The sequence below is a fragment of the Anabas testudineus genome, chromosome 8 (assembly GCF_900324465.2).
Source record: "Anabas testudineus chromosome 8, fAnaTes1.2, whole genome shotgun sequence".
Taxonomy (NCBI): domain Eukaryota; kingdom Metazoa; phylum Chordata; class Actinopteri; order Anabantiformes; family Anabantidae; genus Anabas; species Anabas testudineus.
Window position 1 is genome coordinate 16,062,049 of NC_046617.1, and position 24,550 is coordinate 16,086,598.

General features: G+C 39.4%; 2 protein-coding genes across 2 annotated transcripts in view; both read right to left on the reverse strand.

Annotated features, from left to right (window-relative positions):
* Window positions 1-24,550, reverse strand: part of LOC113149229 — a 251,219-nt gene that overhangs the window by 33,965 nt on the left and 192,704 nt on the right. The window lies entirely within an intron of this gene.
* LOC113149386 (Ig heavy chain Mem5-like) lies at window positions 1,810-24,039 on the reverse strand. Its single transcript, XM_026341529.1, has 8 exons — window positions 23,997-24,039; window positions 23,606-23,904; window positions 17,686-17,697; window positions 6,116-6,161; window positions 3,819-4,124; window positions 2,896-3,228; window positions 2,233-2,396; window positions 1,810-1,916 (listed from the first exon to the last, which is right to left on the reverse strand). Exons 1-8 carry the CDS (start codon window positions 24,037-24,039, stop codon window positions 1,902-1,904), a joined length of 1,218 nt encoding a protein of 405 aa, XP_026197314.1. The 3' UTR covers window positions 1,810-1,901.

The following is a 24,550-nucleotide window of genomic DNA, read 5'->3' on the forward strand; positions in this document are numbered from 1 at the left end:
TAAAGAAGACACAATAGACAGTCATCAAATAAAGAGATTCAATTATCTTTCTAAATTCTTAAATTGCAGCACCAGTTCAGTTGTATACACAAATAACTATCAAATACAACAGAATACTTAATTTAACTTAATTTATTCATTCAGTTAAGAGGAATCGTGTTGTATCAGCCATTAGCAGTTTAAACTGTCAGTTGAACTAGATCTATATATATATATATATATATATATATATATATATATATATATATATATATATATATATATATATATATATGCATATATGTGCATATATATATATGCACACATGTACCTAGAGAAGCTGGTGCTAAAAACTCTTGCTCTCCACTTTGCCCTTGACAATGTACTCTCTAAACACCTATGCATGCTTGCTCTTTCTTTATTTTAATTGTTTGACTGTGCTGTCAACCAAGCTCAAGTACAGAAAGCCCCCAAGGCTGCTGTCTAAGTTCGAAACCGTTCTCAGTGTTCATGCATGGTTACACATCCTCAACAGACAACAGTTTCATATTCACATTTGCAGACAATTATCCTGGGACTCACCAACAACAACGAAGAAAACAATCTACTCTGCATGCGCCTGACCACGTAGATCTAAATGAGGTAGGGTAGGCCTGTAAAAAGGGCCTGGCAGCAATTCTCCTTCATTATGAGGCTGGAACAAGCTGGACTGAGCTGCCAACAGGCCACAGAGGACCACCAGAAACCATCCTGTCTAAAAGGACCACTATGTGGTTTGGCAATACAACATAAACAGCACCTTTGCCTTTACCTTTGGCTAATATTTAGGGGTAAAGATGGTGTTATCTGTCTCACACTTACAATGAAATGCTTGCTTTTTTATGTTAACCCTTGAATTCAAGTTATTTACAATTTATAGTTGAGAAAGGAAAGGGTGCTAAAGGACTTATGTTTTCTAATCATATCCAATATTTGAATCATAGAAATATTCATAAAGACCCAAACAAGAAAATTAACTTCAAATTAATTATAGTCAAAATGGCAAATCTGAGCAGCAAAAGAGGGTAAGCATTTGATAATAAAGTAGAATATATGACTAGTGAATGAATAATTAGGAAGATAAAACAAAAGTGATTACTTACTAGGAAATGTATAATATGGGGATTCTGTAAAAGTATTTAACTACTGCTTTTTAACAATTTGACCACTGAATACATGCTTGGATACATTCTGATATGGAAATAATTGCAACAACAGATGTGTCTCTTGTTGCAAGGAGATTTATTTGTAGTTTCGGTGGGTTTCTATGAAGTTTCACTGCCACAGGTGGGGTCCCAGCGGCGCAGAGACACAGGGGGAGATGACTCTCTAAAGATGATATGTTTAGAAACTGAAAACCACCTTAGCTTAACGGATAACAGACGTTTACGGTACGTTGAGTTGTGGTTTTCTCTTCATGTTTTTAGATCCCTGTGTTGTGACTCAATGGAAAAATAAAAAATAAAAGCTTTTTATGTTTATTACAAGCACACTGTTATTCATTTTTATACACCTTTAAATTTGTATTTGACTTTTGTAAATGTTTAAAATTAAATATGATCAACAAAATAACCAACCTTTAAAAGCAAACATTTATTTATTCAAAAATAAAATAACTAAAAAACCATAGACAATACAGTTCATATGTTTTATCTACAGTACAATTTACATATCACTGAAATGGTATTATCCTCACACGCTTTAATGAAACTAAAGATGATTATGAAGAGTGACAAAGAACTTAATTATAATGTATATGGTCATTATCTTGTAATTATATTATTTTATATTATGACCATATTATACATGTTTTTAAAAGTACGAAGAAAATAAAAAAAAAGAAATCAAATGAAGTAATCTTTGCTCTGGATTCATCTCTGTCTTTACTGTCTTTTCATCTGAAAATGAAAAATGGAATATTATATTATTATATTATATTCACTTGACAACAATAAAAATGTGTTTTCAACTATTACATCTATTATTAGCACTTACAGAATATTAGCAACACTCAATTCTATTTTGAAGCAATTTAGTCTTATTTCTACAACACATTCTTGTCTGTGTTGACAACAATGCTGCACACCCAGAATTAATTAATGGAATGATTGTTAGACAAACAGGCTTTATTTTACAGCTGTTGGATTATGCAGCTTAACTCTTATTTGACTATTTCTTGTAAACTCTAAAAGCAGAGAAAACCTACATGTTTACCTTTGCCAGGCTAAATATCATGTTATAGAAGATAGAGGATATGAAGAGAATTATGATGGAGGAGGTTGTGAACCACAGACTGCTGTACTCATCCTCTTCACCGTTCTCCTCTGTGCAGCTCAGAGACAAGCCGGGACAAGTCGTATTAGACTTTGTGGTATTACCTAAGAAGAGGAGGGTGTAGATGGTTAGATGAGTTGTGTGTGTAAATACTTGTGTGTGTTTTTATTGGGATAACACTTTGATATTTTAAATGCTAACAAACAGCTAACAAGCTGGAAACAGACATTATTTACTCTTTGATTAATGCCATATGTGGACATTCAGTACACCATGTGACCATACTGTAAAGGACTCATCGAAAGTGGTAGAAGTCTTTCAGGAACATATAACAACAGCGTGTCCATGCAACATTTATTTCAAACACTGAGCACATTTTTGAAGCTTTTAGACAATGTGACAATGACAGATCAAAACACAATATCAGAACAAATGCAACTGTACTGACATATTGACTGATTTGCAATCACAGAGACTGATGACATCACAGAGTGCACATGTTCCCATGGCAGATTTACAAACAGACATGATGACAAATACAAGCATTTACAAAACACCACATTCAAAGCTCAGACTTTTATTTGTCACATTCAATTGAATTACCCTCAGTATTAGACACTCCACGCATTGCCTTGGTCCTTTTGTTGCCAGCAGGCCAGACATTGCAGTTGAACATTATTTCGGGGTCGCTTTTGATCCACTTTTTCTTGGTAGTTGTGTAAACACTTGTAACCATGTAGCCAGTTTTGGTCTTCTGTTGGGGGAAGTTAATGCCATTAACATAGGTCCCAGGATTATTTTCTTCTGACCAGGAAATTTCATAATCCTCCTGCACAGGACTGGAGACCAGACACACCAGAGTGACCTCAGTTGTGTCAATGTTGTTAATATCTTCTTCTGGAAGGATGTGAACTGTCACATTTGGCTTAATCCATTCTGAAAGAAACAATCAGTTTAACAGGGAGGTACTCACACAAGTTATGTGTGCAGGTTATGGTAATATGATTATACTTGGACCTTATTAATATATTAGCTGATTTTCTCTGCAGGACTTTTATGTTGTCCTACATGTTGACATAAGGTTATTTCAAATAACAGATTGGAGTATATTTATTTATGAGGCAGCTAAACCAGAAGACCAACATAAGCAGTCCAGGAATTCTGATCATAACAAGCCAACTGGTAAATGTCTTTGTCAAATCTTTGTAGACAACTTGCAGTTTACCAAAATGGCTATAATATAATAATAATAATACGTTTATTTAATACTGTATTTATCTGATTTAATTAATACAAACATAATTACCATAAATACCTACCATAATTTATTGTAAAACTGGTAGTATATTGCAACGTTCTGTAGGTAATTATTAAAAATTTCTAATATAAATATATCATATAATTATATTTTTTTATAAAAATAAAATACCTTATTGCTTGTGCCGTGTGAATCTGCTAAAATTCAAATCAGCTAAATCTAAAACTAAAAGGAGTTTACTGTATATAGGATATAACATAGATCTTACTTTGGTTTTGCAAGGTAACGTTTCCATTTCCTGCATTATGTTCCGCAACACACTGGAAAGATTGCTTGGCATCCCAGTCCTTTCTGCTCACTTGGATTTGACTGACTCCCATATAGACGCTGGTATCCTGGCTACTGGCTACTGAAGGATATTGAATGAACTCTGTCAAGGCCGCCCCATTCTTCTTCCATATGAAGGTCAGTGAAGAGGGTGTGAAGCCGGTGGCAAGACAGCCAAGAGTGACCTTGTCTCCAGTTTCAGAATTACATGGTATCAGGGGAAACACAGTTGGTCCAGTTGAAGTGGCTAAAAAAGGGGAAAAACAAACAAACATCAATTAAACACAAAATTACAATCAAACTATACTAATAATGGCATCACCTTTAAAAATGTTGAATGTGGACATTTTGGGTGGCATCCATAAATGGACTATTTCCATTTTATTTTATTAGAAGTTGCTAATTGCATTATGATTTTTCTCTGTCAATAATATGCTACCTGTTTTGTTATTTTATATATAAATAGGTAATTCCTTGAAACATACCATTTACATTACAGGTTATAATAATTATTACAGAAAGAAGGAAAGTGCAATGTCGATAAACACCCGCAGTTAACTGAGTTGTTGGCATATTCTTACTAAAATGTTCACAATTTTCACAATTATGATTAAATTGTTTTTTTACCTGATGACACAGTTACCGTTGTACCTTTCCCCAGTAGTCAAATGCACCGTAGTAGCACAGTGCTGACTATACTTAGTTGTTAGTATGAAAAAGTTCCTCTACTAATGACGGGCACCAAGGTCTACCTTAACACTTAATAAATCCCACTATGTTACAAAATCCATTTACTGTAAACTCAAAGTGTATTCTATAGAAAATATCTATATCTTGACCCTTAAGATAAGATAACATAAGATAAGATAAATCTTTAAAGCACTTTACATTCGCAATGAGCCTTGACATGCTGAGAGGCTGCAGTATAAAATAGAAATAAATACATCTATCATCTGAAACATATCCTACAGAATTTTAAATGATACAAAAACTTACCTGATGACACTGTGACTATAGTGCCTTTTCCCCAGTAGTCAAAAGCACCGTAGTAGCACAGTGCTGACTATACTTAGTTGTTAGTATGAAAAGGCTACATCTACTAATGACGGGCACAAAGTTCTACCGTAACACTTAATAAATCCCACCATGTAATGAAATACACTTAAATGAACAATGCTACACTATCCCTAAACATCATAAGGGTAGATACCACAGTTTGACTTTAAAACATTTTAAGTTTGAGTAAGACTTGACACGCTAAGACATTACAGTGAAACATAAAAAATACATTTATCATCTAAAACATATCGTACAGAATTTTAAATGGTATAAAACTTACCTGATGACACTGTGACCATAGTGCCTTTTCCCCAATAGTCGAAAGCCCAGTAGTCACAGTTAAGACAGTGAATTCACTCTTCACACAAAAACGTATGACAGTAATATCCTTTAACCTCATGTTGTAATTTTTGGTTTTGGCAACAGTTACAATCAAACTAAATTTGACACCTGTTAACAGACTTAAATTCCAATTGAACTACACAAACAAGAGTTTTGAACTTCAGATACGCTACAAAGTCCTGTTGGTGGCTTGGCTGTCACTGACCATTGGTTGTTACCGCATGATAACGATAAAAATATTTTAGTGATGTAATTAGAATTTTTTTTGTCTAATCAGAAATAAGACAATTACATACCTGAGGTGACAGTGACTGTGGTTCCTTTTCCCCAGTAGTCAAAAGCGTAGTCACAGTCTAACAATTATCAACCACTACATACAAAAACCTGTTTCCAAATACCTGGACCTTCATAAGTAGGTTTCTTTGTAATAGTTTTATCGTCTGACATGGTTTCCTCAGATTTTTCAAATAATTATTCTGAAAATTTAACAAAACGTGAGTTTCATCACCACAATTTCAACCATGCCACCCACTTATAACACATTAACATACGGTACTGCGGTAATGAATGACCTGTGTGGCGTCTCCATTGTATTTCTTTAAAAATGTTTTTTAAATCAACATCTGCACATAAGAGACAGAAAAGAAGATCAGCTTACCTGATGTTACGGTAACTGTGGTTCCTTTCCCCCAGTAGTCAAAAGCGTCATCACAGTGTAATATTTCATGACATTGAACATACAAAAGCTAGCACCTTAACGACACTGAGGTCTAAATATGTAATTTTAAAAAGTGTAATTTTTATGTTAAATATGATGAGAAAAAAGGCTTCTTTTACCTGATGCTACGGTCACTGTTGTTCCTTTTCCCCAGTAGTCAAAGTAGTCGTCACAGTGACTGATTTCATGAGCACCTCAGTGCAAAAATATTTTACATCGAGTATATTCAAATTATTTTTATTTTTTATTTCCTTGGTGAACAATTACAATGATTTTCTTTGGTTTTTGCTGCATATTATATCTTAGCTTGTGTGCATCTTAAACCAACACAAACTGAATACAAAATAAGAAAAATAGAATTTGGTGGAAATTTTGAGAGTTTTCTTCACATAAAACACATTTGACTATTACTCACCAGATGTTACTGTTCACTTGTGTTCTTTTCCCCTGGACATCAAAGTCATCACATCCACGAATTACAATATAAAGAACACAGGATTTACTGACAAAACCATCCCCACTGAATAAGAAACTAAAATGTTTTTATTTACCATTCCTCCTGAGATTTTAATTTCCCGTGTTCTAAGTTGTATGTGTGAAGACTTCCTCTTTATTAGATCTTCCTGTCAGCTTCCTGTTCATGCAGCATGTTCACAGATCCAGAAACGTGTTTCAGTCTAAACCAGTCAAAACCACATGATAACAATCAAATAGCCAGCAGTCAAATTAAGAGGACACACAAATCAAGAGAACATAAAAAAATACAGTGCTTCACTCACCCTCTCTCCTACAAAACCATTATGCAGGTGAGCAGGTCCATCTGTACAATCAGGACAGAAAGTCATGTGAAAATTACCTTTATTTTCTTTAGCCAACAAGAAAATGTTTCTTGTTTTCATGAGAAAATGGTTTATTTTCTCGAAATAAAATTATATGCCTGTGCTATAAATGCACGTAAATTGCTCACTCATTCATATGTTCAGCAGTAGGCTATTTGAACATGAATAATTGTATTCCATTCCAGCAACAGTAACAAAAAAGTCACTACTGTTATCTAAAAAAAACCAAAAACAAACAAAAAAACAAAAAACAATGTGCCAAAAAAATATAGGTCAATCTTTGTATGGAGCCATAGCATTTTTATTGTGGTGTTCACCTCATATGGCACCATCCTGGAGTCATTGGTGAGCATTTGGTGGCCTTAACCTTGGGGGCCCAGTTGGGCATCATTTATAACTTGATTTATAAATTGCTTCAAACTGTTGCCTGCGCTTATGCACAAGTACCTGGCCTTCTTGTAGACTCTGGGTGACATCCTGCATAGGGCACCACCAGGGGACTTTATAGTACTCGTAGGTGACTTCAGCTCTCTTGTGTGCAATGATGATGAAACCTAGAGAGGGTGATTTGGAGGAATGGTCTTCATGATGGGAACCTAAGTGGTGTTCTTCTGTGCTATTCATGTTTTGGCCATAACAAACACATCTTGGTGGTGTAAAAGGCAAAATCACAAAAACTCTGTTGCTGTCCAGATACTACTGGGCCTAACTGTATCTGTACTGCTAATACCTGTGCTAAATTAAACCAACCTGTTAAAATATTAAACCTTATTTTGACAATGTTGTAACAGGTTCAGCCTGGTCATCTTGGTAGGGGTATGTGGGTTCTTGTTGGTGCATCTTCACCAGCAATGGTAGACTTCAGAAGATCCAGAGTTTTGTCAATAGGCAAAGTAACTTGTTAAATGCACATTAATACAATTCAGAGATCAGACATCACTTACCTTCACCAGAATCAGTCATCAAGCTTTAGGATCTAAGTCCTTATCTACCCGGAAACGCAGCATGAGAAGGACATTAGCAGAGCAGCACTAGCAGCTTCTTTGCAACATGTGAATGGGTAACACAAACGTTCATGCAGAAAGACAAGGGACTTGTTTAAAATCATTAAAGGTTTTATTTAGCAGTGTATTTGTTCTGTCTTCAATGCTGCAAAAAATAAAAAATGCTCATATGCTCTCATACTTTGGATGTAGTGTTAATTTATGTTTCAGCCTGTTCAAACTTAATTTACTAATTAATTCAACTGAATTGGTGAAATATTAAAGTCAGAGTTATTAAAGTTCAAGTGTTAAATTATCATATTGAAAAAAAAAATCATATCCAGTAAGGAAGACTTTAGTTTCTCAGGCTTGCTTTGAGTTAAACTATCTGAGGTGTTGACTTTCAGTCTAAAGTTTCCATTTGTTAACTGGCCCCAGAAGCACCTGTTTTTGTAAAGAATGTTTCCTGTGCATAAGGATGGTGAGCGCCCCAACTCCACAATGTCAGCATTTGAATATCTGTCACGAGCTCCAGCTTTTTGTTAACTTACTTCAAGTCCTCCCGCTTTTGCAATACCTCCAAATTTCCAGTAACCATTGGTTAATTGTTTTCACCTGTTCTCTGCTCCCTATATAAGCACCACCTCTCCAGTCAAATTGCCACATTGTCTGATGTATATGTCAACTCTTCATCCATGCTTTTTGATTTTCAGAGCAGACTTTGGAGCTATCTACTTACCTCTGGCCCTGCAAACTTGACTGACCTTTGGCTCTGGCAGTGAACTGTCCATATTCTCCCAATTGGCCATTCTTCTCTCTGACCACATTCTGGATTCTGATCTCTTCTCTCTGGCTGTGCATCGTCTCTCTGTGTTTACTCTGTTTCATACCTGTTGTGTATTTGGATTGAACTAGTGTATTTGGATTGGGATTTGCATATGGATTTATATTATGAACTGTCTTGTGTGCACACGAATGGGACCGAAAACCTCAGGATTCTCTGGCCTCCAATTTTTACCCTGCCTCAACCCGTCATCCCGTGTCTTTGCTCCACTAGCCCTCTGCTCCTCGCCAGCACCACCTCTGCCAACCTTCACTAACTTCGTTTCTTGACTACAGTTCCCATCGCTACACCTGCTTCTGGTTTGCTTCCTCCACGCATCCGGTATTCTCACCTCCCACGTAAGCCTTCCTACCAGGTCTGCACAATCTTGTCTACTCAGTTCCCAGTCTCATTGTCTGTCTTCTCTAAATCTACCCTACTCTGTTCAGGTTGTAAAAGTCTCCTATGAGGCAGACTATGCCCAACTGGAAAAACGACTGCAAAGCCAGATAAAAAAAAAAAACTAAGTGGGTTTTTTTTTTTTTTTTAATTTTTTATGTTGTCCTTTCCCAAGATATGCATGAAGTTTAAAACACTGCATGCAAATCCTAGTTTCAGTGTCTGTACTGCTACAGAAAAAGGCAGGGACACAGGGAGCTAACAAACACTTTAACATGAAGAGACCCGAAACAACACGGTGGAAAGTGCGAACAAAAAACAAACTGACCTACAAAGTGACAACTGAAAATACTGCAGCAATGCAGGCAGAAATACAAACTACATAAACTAAAACATACAGAACACCAACTAAACAAGCAATGCACAAAAATACAAACTACTAACCAACACAAAACAAAGCACGAGGCTCAAACGCTAATGGCACACAAACAAACTTACTGATAACACAAAGTAGCAAACAAAAATCGCTGCCAAAGGCAGGCAAAATACGAACAAATATACAAACCAAACAATACAAAGTAACCATGAAAAAAGGCACTGCAGTAGCAGGCAAAAGGCAAACTCACACGTGGGGAGAACAGACCAACAAACAAACGTAAAGAGACTTGACAGACGTACAAACCAAAGTCATGGAGGGGAATAATAGGCATGTGGAGGACGACGAGCATGTGATGAGCAATTGGCATGTAGAAGCACACACACAACAAACCAACAGAGGACGGAGGGGAACTTATAAACAAAAGAGACACACAGGTGAAATGAATCAATCAATTAGGAGTCCGGGGAGTGGAGACTGGAGGAAGGGAGACGAGGGAAACACCGAAGGGAGACAAAAAACACGAACAGCACGGGGATGAGGCCGGAATCACGACACCGACTTGGTATACATACTGCACATTTTATGACAGTTTAAAAGCAGTTTTATTTGTATGCCTTGTGATGAGAAAGCTACAACTTTTAAGCTCACTATGTCATAGCATAACACTTTGTGTGAGAACACATCAGACATACAGCCAGAGTTTTACTGGATAGCAAAAAGCACTTGAACACAGACTGTCACAACATACACAAATGCTGTTACTTTAACATTTTCTAGTATTTTTTTAAATAGTTTGTGAACTTATCATCTGATATATACTTATAAGAACAAATTTAATAAAAAGCTAAGTAAGATATTGGTGAATGAGATCACTATAATAGTAAGTTGGCCTCTGAAAGGCTTAAAAGGTTTAAACATTTTGGAGTAGCCTATAGTCAAAGTCTGAGCCTGAACTAGCTATTAAGTTTAGGGGGCAATAATTTTTTTACATTGCATTTACTGTAGGTGTAAGATAACCTTCTTGCTTCAAAAACTACAAATATACCTCCCATTTACACTGTAACAACTTTTTCCTCTCATGAGGGGTTTTTGTAACTGTGTGCATCACTGTGGCCTCCTCACAGTGATAAACACCATACAAAAACCTCCACAGTGTAACTGGAATATGTATGACTGTCTGCTGCACAACATACAACAGCAATTGTGGGACTGTAATTATATATATAATTGTAAGTATTGCTTTTGTTCTCATTTTTTAATCTCACAATCTCTCTTATCTTTCGTTAATCGTTTTATATTTAACTGATTACATTTTAAAACTTACTTTATAGGCATAATGCAGTGTCAGAAAACACAAAAATACATTAATAGATAATAGTAATAAGTATAGTAATAAACATACATAACACATTTTGTATGACTTTTACTTAATTTAATTTTTTTTATTTAAAAATAAGTATTCAAAATTATGCACATTGTTGTTGATATGATAGCTTATAATTTCACTAAATTTAACAAAGTGATATATTTCACGATAAGTTTGTTTTAATCCATTGTAAGGCATATCAATAATTAAATTATGTCAGTGACTTTACTGTCACGGTGAACCTTTTTGTGTTTCTTGAAGAAAACACATAATTTATTTGTGATGCTGTGACATAAATTGTCGTACTTTAATCTACAGAATGGCAACCTTCTTCTTAATGTCAAACCTTAACTTTACTTAATGTTTCAGGTCTACACATTACTAATCGCCTTTTCAAAAACCCACACTGTGCCCATAAAGTGTCTTTCTTAAACAAAATTATCAGTTGGTGAGATGAAGATGCATATTACATTAAATAAAACAATCAAAATTTTTTATTTTACTTTGTGTGTTTTAATTACTTATAACACGATATAAAAACAAGTATTCGCTCTGTAAAAAAAAAAAAAAAAAAAAAAAAAAAATATATATATATATATATATATATAAATATGATTATTTCTATATATATATATATATATATATATTGTCATGCATGAATATTTGCCTCTAAAGCTCAACCACTTTTTTTTATAATGTCACAACTAAATTCATGCCTCCATACATGCTGATATGTGAACAAATACACTGACACTCATATATTATCCTTCAAGGAAGTTCATTTGTAGTTCGGCTGGGTTTCTATGAAGTTTCACTAATACAGGTGTGGTCCCAGTGGTGCAGCGAGATAGAGAGAGTGGGGGAGGAAGTGACTTTCTAAAGATGATCTGTTTAGAAACTTTCTTAGCTTAACTGATAACTGAAGTTTACAATTTGCTGAATTGTGATGAACTTTACTTTGAACTTTTTTTTACATCTCAGCTGTGACTGAAAAGAAAATAAAAGCATAAAATGTAATGTTTGTCACAGGCTTTTATACAGTTAATCATATTTCTGTTTGTCTGTCCAGATCTGATCTATTGCAAGTTTAGAATTTAGGATGATGCTCAACAAAACATCTAACCATAACATTTATTTAGTTTCTCTGTTAAAGCTAAAGCATAAATACAGATATTTATGTGCATATCAATAAAAGATTAATAAGACACTGTCCTAATTCTAAAATCCCCTTAAAACTTGATAAAACCCCTACTCCTATATATATATATATATATATATATATATATATATATATATATATATATATATATATATATATATATATATATATATACCGCTACTATGTTGGGTTGGTTGGCCATTACCACTTTGTCTGCCTGTATTTGGAAGACCTACAGGCTCTTAGCTCTGTCATTTTCGACCACCTTTGGAGGTGTGTCTCATTTTGACTTTGGCACTTCCAGCCTGTACTCAGCACAGATGTTCCTGTACAGTATGCCGGCCAGTTGCTTATGGCGTTCCATGTATGCCCTGCCTACTAACATCTTGCATCCCACTGTTATGTGCTGGATTGTCTCAGGGGCATCTTTGCACAGCCTGCACCTGGGGTCCTGCCTGGTATGGTAGATCCCAGCCTCTATCGATCTTGTACTCAGAGCCTGCTCCTGTGCTGCTAGGATTAGTGCCTCTGTGCTGTCTTTCAGTCCAGCTTTGTCCAGCCACTGGTAGGATTTGTTGACATCAGCCACTTCTTCTATCTGCTGGTGGTACATACCGTGCAGATGTTTGTCCTTCCATGAGGGTTCCTACTCATCCTTCCCATGCTCCTGTGGCGCCTGCTGCCTCAACAGTACAGAAGAATTATAAAAGAAGTATTTTACAGTATTAATAATTTGAGGAGAGAAAGGCTTGTTTATTTTTTTTGCTTGTTAGCATTAGCAAATGCTAATTTTTAAGCAACTCATATTGTGCCATGAGAAGTATAGATCATTACAATTAAAGGTTTTATGCAGGGATGTCTACATTTCACAAAAACACTTTCTTCAATCTGCAGTATTAACATGAGTCTGCATAGGTTTGTGAACATTTTGGAATACACCTATGCTTTCAAATAAGGGCTAATTTTTATGTTGTGTACTTGTCTTACTTGAAGCCTTTACGCTGTTCTCAGTGGTTGAGAAGCATTTGTGCTCTGCTTTACATGTTACAGTCTTCTGTTCTCTCCACTCCCTTGCAGAAACTGTCAATGTACTCGTTACATGAGTTATGTTTCTGTCAGTGCTCAGTGAGCCATCTCTTGAGACTACCCCATCTATCAGCCAGGTTACTTTAGTATCAAAAGCAGTCTGGACCGAACATGTTGCCTTCATGTCTGTCTGGAAGTTGGGAATCTCCACATGGACGCACGGAGGGGTTCTGTCATGGACTGCAGGAAAAATGTGTTTGCCCATAAATGTTAAACTAAATACAATTGCTCAGTGTGTTACAGCAGGATTTGTTTTACTTAAAAAATGTTAGTTGTACTCTTTGAAACAGAAGGTGTACATACTCACTTTGACAAATAAATCTTGCCTTTATTCACCTTATTTAAATAAGGACTGATTAACATGTTTTATACTTGTCTTACTTGAAGCCTTTACGCTGTTCTTAGTGGTTGAGAAGCATCTGTGCATTGCTCTACATGTTACAAGCTTTGGTTTTTTCACCTATCAATGAATCATTATATGACATTACAGATAAAGACAATTTGTTTGATTTCTTTCTTTCCACACAAACAGACAGACTAAAGCTGTGATAATAGCACCACTGTTCTGTTTAGAAGAATTATAATCTTAAAATACTAAAAAGTTAAAAAGGAAGTTATTGAGAGGAATTAGAAATTTAGTACTCCAAATGATATACAACTGAATCTTCAGAATGAATACATTTAAAATCATCCCTTTTAGAAAGAAAAGTTTTATGTTATTTAGTGTTCCAGTTGGTTTATTAAAATGCTAGCCCTATATTAATGTTCTGTAAATTTAATATAGACCTACAATAAATATAATATATATGTTACATTTTAGGTCAGGTAGAAGTGCAAGTTTAGTAGACTGTGGTGTGTAAATAATATGGGTTGTAAAAAGTATTGCACACTATTATTATCATAAATTACATTCCAGCTGAAAAAATGTAAGCATAAAATTGAACTATATTCTACATTAAGTGATAATGCCAATGAAGAACTTTCTCAAATGCTTTACACTAAACATAACGACTTAAACTTCTCTGCCTCCAATGATGAAAAATGCAAAATATACAATTAACAAAACATAATACTTTAAATTGTGGATTACTTTAGTAAAGTATGGCTTCAGCCTCACAACCAGAGTAGTCAAAGTAATTGTTGTTTCTGGACAGATATAAGATTCCTCCTGATCCAGCTAAGATTATTATCCAGTGTTCCTGGATCTCTACTGTACAGGGCAGTTTGCGGGATTCTCTGAGCTGCTCTATCCCTGGTTCAGATTTAGTCTGACTGCAGACACCTGGAGAGAAAAACAACAGTAGGGAAGAATTATAAAAGAATGATATTTACCAGAAACTGCTGGTAGCAGCAGAAGCATCATATACGTCGTCAAAGTCATGGTGAGAATTTGTTGTGCGTGTGCTGTGAAAATCTTATGACAGGAACATCTCTTACATTACAGGAGTAAGAAGTTGTCTCATGTGTGTACACAAAGCAAACAGCACTAGTACTATAACCCTTTTCTGTAAACAAATACGAGGTGGCACAAGGCTGCCTGATGTCTGATGTCTGTCTGTCTGTCTGTTTGTAACTGTGCAGTGACCCACATGGAACATGAAGACACACTTTAAACAGCAGGTAAAATGGTTTATTTCAAATTCTGCATTAGTAATTTCCATCAGAATTCCACACTTTTTGGTCAACCAAACATGGAGACTAAATAAATAATATTATATAAAAATAAACAGATGTGCTGCCAAAACAAAATCTTTCTTCAAAGTACAAAGTCTTTATTCTCTATCTCCTGTGTTCAATCGCAGACAATAAATACATGTAATTTGAGCCAAATTGAGCCTACAAGTCACCATCTGGGGGTCAGCACTGAAGTGTTTTTCCTGTTAAACAGCAGTGTGATCATTGTAGATGTGCAGTGGTTAACAACTGACTTAACTTTCTTAGTCATGGGTCAAGATCTACATCCCGACTCTAATCAGGGGAAAAAATGCAGATCTCGGCGACTCAGAGTTGCCAAATATTGCGCCCCCCTCCCTTATTAATTGTAGCCTAACACACAAAATGCCATTTGTCCATCTTTTAGATTATTTTAGGCTGAAAGTGAAAATTAATTTATGCAAAAGTGTGATGCGCTCAAATCATACCGAAGTTTGCAAATCTTATTATTAGCAGATATTTTATTAGATTGAGCTTGACTTGACAAAGTATGACACATTGATAACATTCATACATTCAACGAACCACAATGAAAACCTTCATTAACCACAACACTACTAATCTGCTATAACATTTTTAATATGACAAAGATCTGTGGTGTACTTTGTCACACTTTTGCGTATGTGAATTTTCACTGTCAGCCTAAAATAATCTAAAAGAAAAAAATTGGTTAGCATTTGGTTTGGCTATAACGTGTGTTACAGTTATTAAGGGAAGGGGGTGCAATATTTGGCAACTCGGAGTTGCCGAGATCTGCATCCCCCACTCTAATAAGGGAGGTCGGCAGGCATGCAAAATTCTAGTGCAGTGTAATGACAATGTTACAGTGAGGACATTCTTTCCTCTGTCCATTAGACATATAATTGCAATTATATAATTTCACTTCTGCTGTTTCTATGGGGGGGCATCCACCATTCAGAAGTGGGAAATGTGCAACAGTTCTCCAGTGCAGTGTTATGATAATGTTTCATTGAGGGGCGCGGGGCATGGAAGGCCCCCCACTTTCATTCAACAGCTGGCGTGGACGTAATGGACCAAATGGTGCGTGACTACAGTGCGCAAAGGAACACAGCGCTGGCCAGTCTCTGTGTTCTATAACCCTATAGACATGGCAGTGCTTAGGAAAAAAGTCAATGAAGGAGCAAGAGCTTCGAAATCAACCCACCACGCCTAGTCCTGGAAAAAGAGCCCTGTGCCAGGTGAGGCACTGCTGCACTTCGAACCGCACGACCAAGAGATGTGCTGGTTGCTGTAGGTTCACATGTGAACAGTGGATCAAGCAGAATTCATTTTCATAAATAAATCTGTTGCATAAAGGAAAAAAACAACAACATGTGTGTGGATGTCTCCATAAGATGTCTTGGTGAGGCAGAGCTTTAGCGGGCCTCCGTTCCCCTTGTAGTTCACCACCCCGACATGTGCCGCTAACGACCGTCTTTACATATAAAGGCAGCTGTCCACAGGGGGCCAGGTACAGTGAGCGGGTAATTTGACCACACTGCCGGGCTCCTAGGTATGATCAGAAAAGTCAGTAGTCCTAGTGTTAAGTTTGTAAGATGTGGGGGGTCAATTTAAGTTTTGAGAATTATTACATATGTAGAGTAAAAATAATTCCTATATGTTAAGTTAATTTAATGTTGAAGTGCAATAGGCTACCATATTTTTCAAATCTAAATACCTGTGACTTTTGTGTTTTGTGCCTTTTGTGCAATCACTGTGATCAGTTGTAATGCACACATGTAAATGATAAACTGAAGCAAACTGCACGTTTTTCTTGGGAAATCTGACTTTCTTCATAACGTGTTTTGTAAAAGGATAGTTCATTAAATAAAAAAAAAAATCCTAATGTAATTGTACTTCTTTCCACTAAAACAAAGGGGAAAACATGAATTTATTGTTATTTATAGCTATGATGGGCTTTGCTTTGATTTTAATGGTCCGGCCCTCAAATTATACTGTATGTGGCCCCTGAACTAAAATGAGTTTGACACCCCTGATGTAGAGGGTCCAGCTCCACCCCCAGAACAGAGCCCCCCCCCCCTTCGTCTTATTCACAGGAACCAGGCACGACCTTTTCCACCTTAGAAGAACTCTCTCCAGGTGCAGGCTGAGGTTGAAAATGTGTTGGAGAACACTACATAGCTGAGGAGCACAAGCTTTCAGCACCCTTGGGTTGACTCCATCAGGACCCACAGCTTTTGTGGGGTGAAGCCTGTGCAGGTCTATTCTCACCTGCTCAGCTAAGATTGTTAGGGTGGTGGCTGAGTCATGTCGGGGAGGAACTGAGGAGCGGATAGTGAACTGAAGTGGGCTCTGTGGATTAGCCTGGAATCAATTGAAAAAATTATTTCATTTCCTTGGCTCGGTCCACAGTCCTTACATTCTCCTGGCTGTGTGACTTGTGACCAGTGATGGTCCTCATGCCCCTCCAAACCTCCCTGGTGTTGTTATGTTGAAGACTTTGTTCCAGTTTTCTCCTGTAAGTTTCCTTCCCCTCCCTGATCCTGACAGACAGCAGTCTCTGGACCCTTCTCGCTGCCTCCCTGTCTCCTGATCTGAATGCTTTCTTTTTATCATTCAAGATGGCTTTGATGTCCCGAGTGACCCAGGGCCTATTGTTTGGGAAGCAGTAAATGTTTTTTGTGGGTACGTGGGTGTCCACACAGATATTGATGTAGTCAGTAATGCAGTATGTCAGTCCATCAATGTCCTCACCGTGAGGTTCACAGAGAGTCTTCCAGTCTGTCTCTTCAAAGCATCCCTGCAGGGCAAGGTGGGCCCCCTCTGTCCACCTCTTTAGAGTTTTAATGGTGACAGGCTGCCTCTGAACCAAAGGTGTGTATTGCGGGAGGAGATGTACCAGGTTGTTATCCGACTTTCCCAGAGGGGAGGGGGCAGTGGAACTGTAGGCATCTATAACATTAGCATACAACAGGCCCAATGTCCTCTCCCCCCTGGTGGGACAGCTCACAAACTGGGTAAAGGTAGGAATTGTCTTAGTGAGGGTGGCGTGATTAAAGTCTCCAGAGATCATAAAGAAGGCGTCAGGGTGTCTGCAGGCTGGAGGTGAGCATCTGAATGACGTCACACGCAGCAGCGGTGTGTGAAAACTCTCTTTTTATTTACTAATTATTTTGTGATTTCAAAAGAGATAAGATAAGATAAGATATTCTTTATTGATCCCACATTGGGGAATTTCAATTGCTACAGCAGGTCAGTGCAAAAAGAACAACAGTAATGTGCAAAAAGAATGAAAGGGTGTGCAAAAATACAAAAGTAATAAACATTTTACGAGAATCTACAACTATATACACTATTACGACTTAACATATATAATATGTTATATGTAATAATAAAATAAAGAATAAAGTAAAAAACAATATAGTCAGATGGGCTATGGATGCATAATAACTGGCTTTGTACAGTCTAACAGCTGTTGGAATGAATGACCTGTGGAACCGCTCCTTCCTACATGGAGGGTGTAACAGTCTGCAACTGAAGGAGCTGCTCAGCCCCTCCACTGTCCGATGTAGTGGGTGAGAGGTGTTGTCCATGATGGATGTTAGCTTGGCCAACATCCTCCTTTCACCCACTTCCTCCACAGAGTCCAGTGGACAGCCCAGGACAGAACTGGCCCTCCTGACCAGCTTGTTGAGTCTCTTTCTGTCCCGGTCTGTGCTGCCTGCTCCCCAGCAGACCACGGCGTAGTGGATAGCAGAGGCTACCACAGAGTCATAAAAAGTCCTTAAGAGAGGCCTGCACACTCCAAAGGACCTCAGTCTCCTCAGAAGGTGGAGGCGACTTTGGCCCTTCTTGTACAGGGCATCGGTGTTGTGAGTCCAGTCCAAATTCTTGTTGAGGTGAACACCCAGGTACTTAAAACTGTCCACTACCTCAATGTCCAAACCCTGGATGCTCACCGGTGTGTGTTGCGGTGTTCTCCTCCTGAAGTCAATCACCATCTCCTTTGTCTTACTGGTGTTCAAGCACAAGTGGTTGCGCTCACACCAGTCCACAAAGTCCACAATGACTGACCTGTACTCCAGCTCGTTCCCCCCCGACACACAGCCAACAATGGCCGAGTCGTCAGAGAACTTCTGGAGGTGACAACTGCTGGTGTCGTACGTAAAGTCCGATGTGTAGAGGGTGAAAAGGAACGGTGAGAGTACCGTGCTCTGAGGAGCCCCAGTGCTGGAAACCACCACCTCTGACACACAGTTGTGTAGCCTCACATACTGTGGCCTGTTGGTGAGGTAGTCAGTTGTCCATGCAGCCAGTCGTCCGTCCACTCCTGCCCCTTCCAGCTTCTCTCTCAGCAGAGCTGGCTGGATGGTGTTGAAGGCGCTGGAGAAGTCAAAGAACATGACCCTCACAGCGGTTCCGGCATTCTCCAGGTGAGTCAGCGCCCGGTGCAGCAGGTAGATGACAGCGTCATCCACCCCGATGTTCGGCCTGTAGGCAAACTGCAGCGGGTCCATCGCGGTGCTGACCACTGAGCGAAGGTGGCTGAGGATGAGCCTCTCCATGGTCTTCATCAAGTGGGAGGTCAAGGCTACTGGTCTGTAGTGGTTTGGCTCCTTAGCGTGCACCATCTTAGGAACCGGAACCACACAGGAGGTCTTCCACAGGACCGGGACCGTCTCCACACTCAGGTTGAAGATGTAACTGACCACCTCACAGAGCTGGTCAGCACAGTCCCTGAGCAGTCCGGGTCCGATGCCGTCTGGACCTGCAGCTTTCCTGGTCTTAAGTCGCCTCAGTTCTCTCCTCACCTGATTAGAAGTGAGGCAAAGGGGGGTGGAGGTGGGGGGCAGAGATGGGATGGTTGTGGATGGGGGTGGTGTGAAATGGTGAGAGTGCGTGGGGGTGGGTGTAGCTGCTGTACTGGAGATGTGTGAAGTGGGAGGGGGAAGGCTGGAATCAAACCTGTTGAAGAACAGGTTTAACTTGTTGGCCAAGCCCTGATCTTCATCAGATGCCACCGTGCCTGCTCTCTGTCCGTGGCCAGTGATGGTCTTTAGGCCTCTCCACACATCTGGAGCGTTGTTGTTCTCCAGCCGCTCCTCTAGCTTCCTCCTGTAGCTGTTCTTGGCCTGTCTGATTTTGCATTTGAGTTCATGCTGAACTCTCTTCTGCTCCTCTCTGTCCCCTGAAATAAAAGCCCTCCTCTTCTCCTTCAGTAGGGCTCTCAGCTCAGGGGTCACCCAGGGCTTGCTGTTAGAGAAACACCGCGCCCTCTGAGTTGGTACAGTGTTCTCTACACAGAAGTTGATGTAGTCAGTGACGCAGTGGGTCAGGCTGTCGATGTCGTCTCCATGAGAGCTGCAGAGTGTCTCCCAGTCCGTGGTCTGGAAACAGTCTCTTAATCTCTCACTGGCCTCATCAGTCCACACTCTCACTGACTTCTTCTGGGGTGGTTCTCTTCTCACCCTGGGTTTGTATTCAGGAAGCAGATGCACCAGGTTGTGATCAGAGCGGCCGAGTGGGGGGAGGGGGTTGGAGTCGTATGCGTCCTTAACGTTCGCATACAGTAAGTCCAGCGTCTTGTTCTCCCTGGTGTGGCACTTAACGTACTGAGTGAAAGTGGGGAGAATGGAGGAGAGCGAGGCGTGGTTGAAGTCCCCGCTGATGTGAAGAAGCGCTTGGAATCCATCCAGGGCAACCACAGAGTCCGGCGTCGATTCATTCAGCCACGTCTCAGTGAAACACATGAGGCTACACTCCCTGTACTCCTGCTGTAGCCGGGTCAGCGCCGTCAGCTCGACCATCTTGTTGGAGAGGGAACGGACGTTTCCCATAATGATGGATGGAACGTATGGTTTGTACCTCCATCTCCTCTCCCGAAGCCTTCGTCCTGCTCTGCAGCCTCTCCGTTTCCTCCGTATTTCAGGTGGAACCTCAGGTCTTTCGGTGTAGAGAGGTGCAGGGCCGCGCAGAGTTAACAGCTGATCCCTGGAGTAAACAATGGAACCATGTGCGAAGCTGAGGGGATCCGCCGACACACTCCCAAAAAAGTTAAAAAACAATGAAAAACAGAACACAAAAGTAATAAAATTGGTCCCCCTATGTGCAGACTTGCAAAAGGCAATGACCACATAAAAGAAAACCCGTAAGGCGGGCCAAGAAACAATAGAAAATAATAGAAAAGGAAAAAGAGAAGAGAGAGCTAGCTGCTGCTCCTGCAGCGCCATCTTGGTAAAAAAAAAACCAAAAAAACAAATTGGCCTCTATTTACGTGCAACAACAAAGCAATTTTATGAGAACTTCTAAAAGTGAATGCAACATCTGAGTTTCTGTTCAGCTCTGTAGCTTTCTGTTTCACTGTGATGCTTGAGCACAATAATAAACAGCAGAGTCGTCAGTCGTCAAGCCAGACATATGCAGATAGACCTGATACATGTTGTTGTCTCTGGAAATGGTGAAACGATTCTTGACAGATGTGGAATAAAGTTTAGCACCTCCACTTGGAGTAGAAATGTGGGAAACCCACTCCAGTCATTTTATCTCTTCCCTCCCTCACCAAAAATTGCTGGTAGAAGCAGCAATGTTATACATGTAGTTAAAGTCATAGTGGGAATTAGTTGTGTGGTGGTAGTTTGGTTTGTCCTCAGTTTACAGTGAGATAAATGCAGATAGAAGACACTGAGATTTGGATTGACTCCTCCTCACATGGCTAAAAGCTAAATAGATTAAAATTAATTTTTATTTAGAGGAAGTTAATATACATACATTAGTAAATATGGTAATGTTTGTTTAATTGCAGATGGGCCCTGCGTAACTAACTGTACTTTTAGTACAGTAGTTTTGTAGTTTTCGGAGCTGGTTTGAAATGACACACAATTATACTGAATAATCAGTTTTCATTTCTAACATTAATTAATGTCGGTGAAGATTCTCAGTCGTCCAGGTGAAGTTATCTGGAAGTTTAGTCATGGCAACTGGACTTCCTTTAGTTAGGTGAAACGTTTCGCTACTCATCCAAGTAGCTTCTTCAGTCTGAAGATAGTTGGTTAGAGGCCGCAAATTTATGCTCCAAGGCTGGTTTCACTCCACCCCTTGCCCTGAATAGGCTCGTTAGGTGAAACAAAGGATGGGGGGGATGTGAAGGATGTAATGATCACACCTCAGCCCACCCCCTCGTAACACCTAAATGGGTCGTTAAGTGTGTCCAACCTGGTGCAGGTGTGAACTGTTTCTGGCCTTTTTGGGGATAGATGAAAGGGCAGCATGATAAATAGAAGACAGGTTGTGTCTAAGTCCTCCACCTCTGTTGAGAGAGGGAGTGTTGATTTGCACATGCACGGCTTCCCTCACCCCTCTCTCAAACCACTTGTCCTCTTTGTCCAATATTTTAACGTCACAGTCCTCAAATGAGTGTCCTTTATCCTTAAGATGAAGGTACACAGCTGATTCAGGACCTGAGGTGTTACTCCTCCTGTGCTGTGCCATCCTCCTGTGTAGCGGCTGTTTGGTTTCTCCAATGTACAGTTCAGGGCATTCCTCACTGCATTGGACCGCATACACTATATTGCTCATCTTGTGTTTTGGAGTCCGATCTTTGGGATGTACAAGTTTCTGTCTGAGTGTGTTAGTGGGTTTGAAATAGACAGGGATGTTGTGTTTTCTGAAAATCCTCTTCAGCTTATCTGAAACCCCAGCCATGTAAGGTATGACCAGGTTTTTGCGTAGGACCTGAGACTCCGACTGTTCCCTTGTTCTTTTCCTGGAACAGGTTCCTGCTTTGTTAAAGGCCCACTTGGGATATCCACAAGTCCTGAGCGCTGAAGACAGCGCTCAGGACTTGTGGATATCCCAAGTGGGCCTTTAACAAAGCAGGAACCTGTTCCAGGAAAAGAACAAGGGAACAGTCGGAGTCTCAGGTCCTACGCAAAAACCTGGTCATACCTTACATGGCTGGGGTTTCAGATAAGCTGAAGAGGATTTTCAGAAAACACAACATCCCTGTCTATTTCAAACCCACTAACACACTCAGACAGAAACTTGTACATCCCAAAGATCGGACTCCAAAACACAAGATGAGCAATATAGTGTATGCGGTCCAATGCAGTGAGGAATGCCCTGAACTGTACATTGGAGAAACCAAACAGCCGCTACACAGGAGGATGGCACAGCACAGGAGGAGTAACACCTCAGGTCCTGAATCAGCTGTGTACCTTCATCTTAAGGATAAAGGACACTCATTTGAGGACTGTGACGTTAAAATATTGGACAAAGAGGACAAGTGGTTTGAGAGAGGGGTGAGGGAAGCCGTGCATGTGCAAATCAACACTCCCTCTCTCAACAGAGGTGGAGGACTTAGACACAACCTGTCTTCTATTTATCATGCTGCCCTTTCATCTATCCCCAAAAAGGCCAGAAACAGTTCACACCTGCACCAGGTTGGACACACTTAACGACCCATTTAGGTGTTACGAGGGGGTGGGCTGAGGTGTGATCATTACATCCTTCACATCCCCCCCATCCTTTGTTTCACCTAACGAGCCTATTCAGGGCAAGGGGTGGAGTGAAACCAGCCTTGGAGCATAAATTTGCGGCCTCTAACCAACTATCTTCAGACTGAAGAAGCTACTTGGATGAGTAGCGAAACGTTTCACCTAACTAAAGGAAGTCCAGTTGCCATGACTAAACTTCCAGATAACATTAATTAATGCGACACAGCACAATTGGATCAAGTATGGCAACAGAGTATTTTTATGGACTGAAGTGGAACAGTTGCATACACCTCTCTGTTCTGTTTTAGAGGAAACACAAAAAGCAGATGTACTTCTCAGTAAACATCTGTAAAGTGTGTGTGGGTATTTGTACAGATCCACCAGTGGTTTGTTTCACTGTGTCTCTAACAGTTGCACAGTAATAAACAGCTGTGTCCTCAGGTGTCAGATTCTGTCCTGTTAGAGTCACTGCTCCAGTAGAAGTGTCTCTGCTGCAGCTGAACTTGTTCTTCGTAGCATTATTGTGAGCTAACTTATCATCAGCCCAGATAATTAAAATCCACTCCATTGCTTTTCCTTCACGCTGTCTGATCCAACCTATTGCATAGGTAGACCTAGAATCACCAGAGACCTGACAGGTGGTGGCTAAAGACTGTCCAGGTTGCACAACCAGTGAGTCTGGCTGGATGAGATCAAGACTGTACACACCTGTGGAAACAGAAATCAGTATTATTTCTTTCATCTAATTATTTACTGTTTCTAATGTATATATTAGTGTAAATGCACTGAAAGTTCCTCACAGGATCCAGCTGTCAGCAGCAGTATCAGAGCTACAGAGAACATGTTGATGTTGAAGCTGAACTGATGTCTGCTCTTCTGTCCTCTCACTCACACACAGACTCACGCTTTACTAGCAACATTTATTTGCATATTGTTGGATAATTCAAATTCTGAAAAGTGAGAATGAAAATATGTAAAACATTCAAAACTCTCTTTAAGCTAAAAGAATAAATATCTTAAACCACATTTTAATTCATCTATACAGTCGTATAACTGCTGCAGATTTGTTGAACAGCTGCAAAACCAACTTCAGTCTCTGTGACTCTCGAGCACAGAAATGAACAGACTGTTTATCTGCAGATAGACCTGCTGCTTGCTGTTGTCTCTGGAGACAGTAAAGCATCAATAATACAAACATTTTCAACTAAGCAAGAAGAATGCAGTCCATCCTGAGAATCTCCACAACACAGAACCTCACACCAAATATAAACGAACTAAAGCCAAAAAAAAATGCAGCTCTGATAAAATGACATAAGAGCAAAGACAACTGAATGATTTGATTTGTTATTGCTGA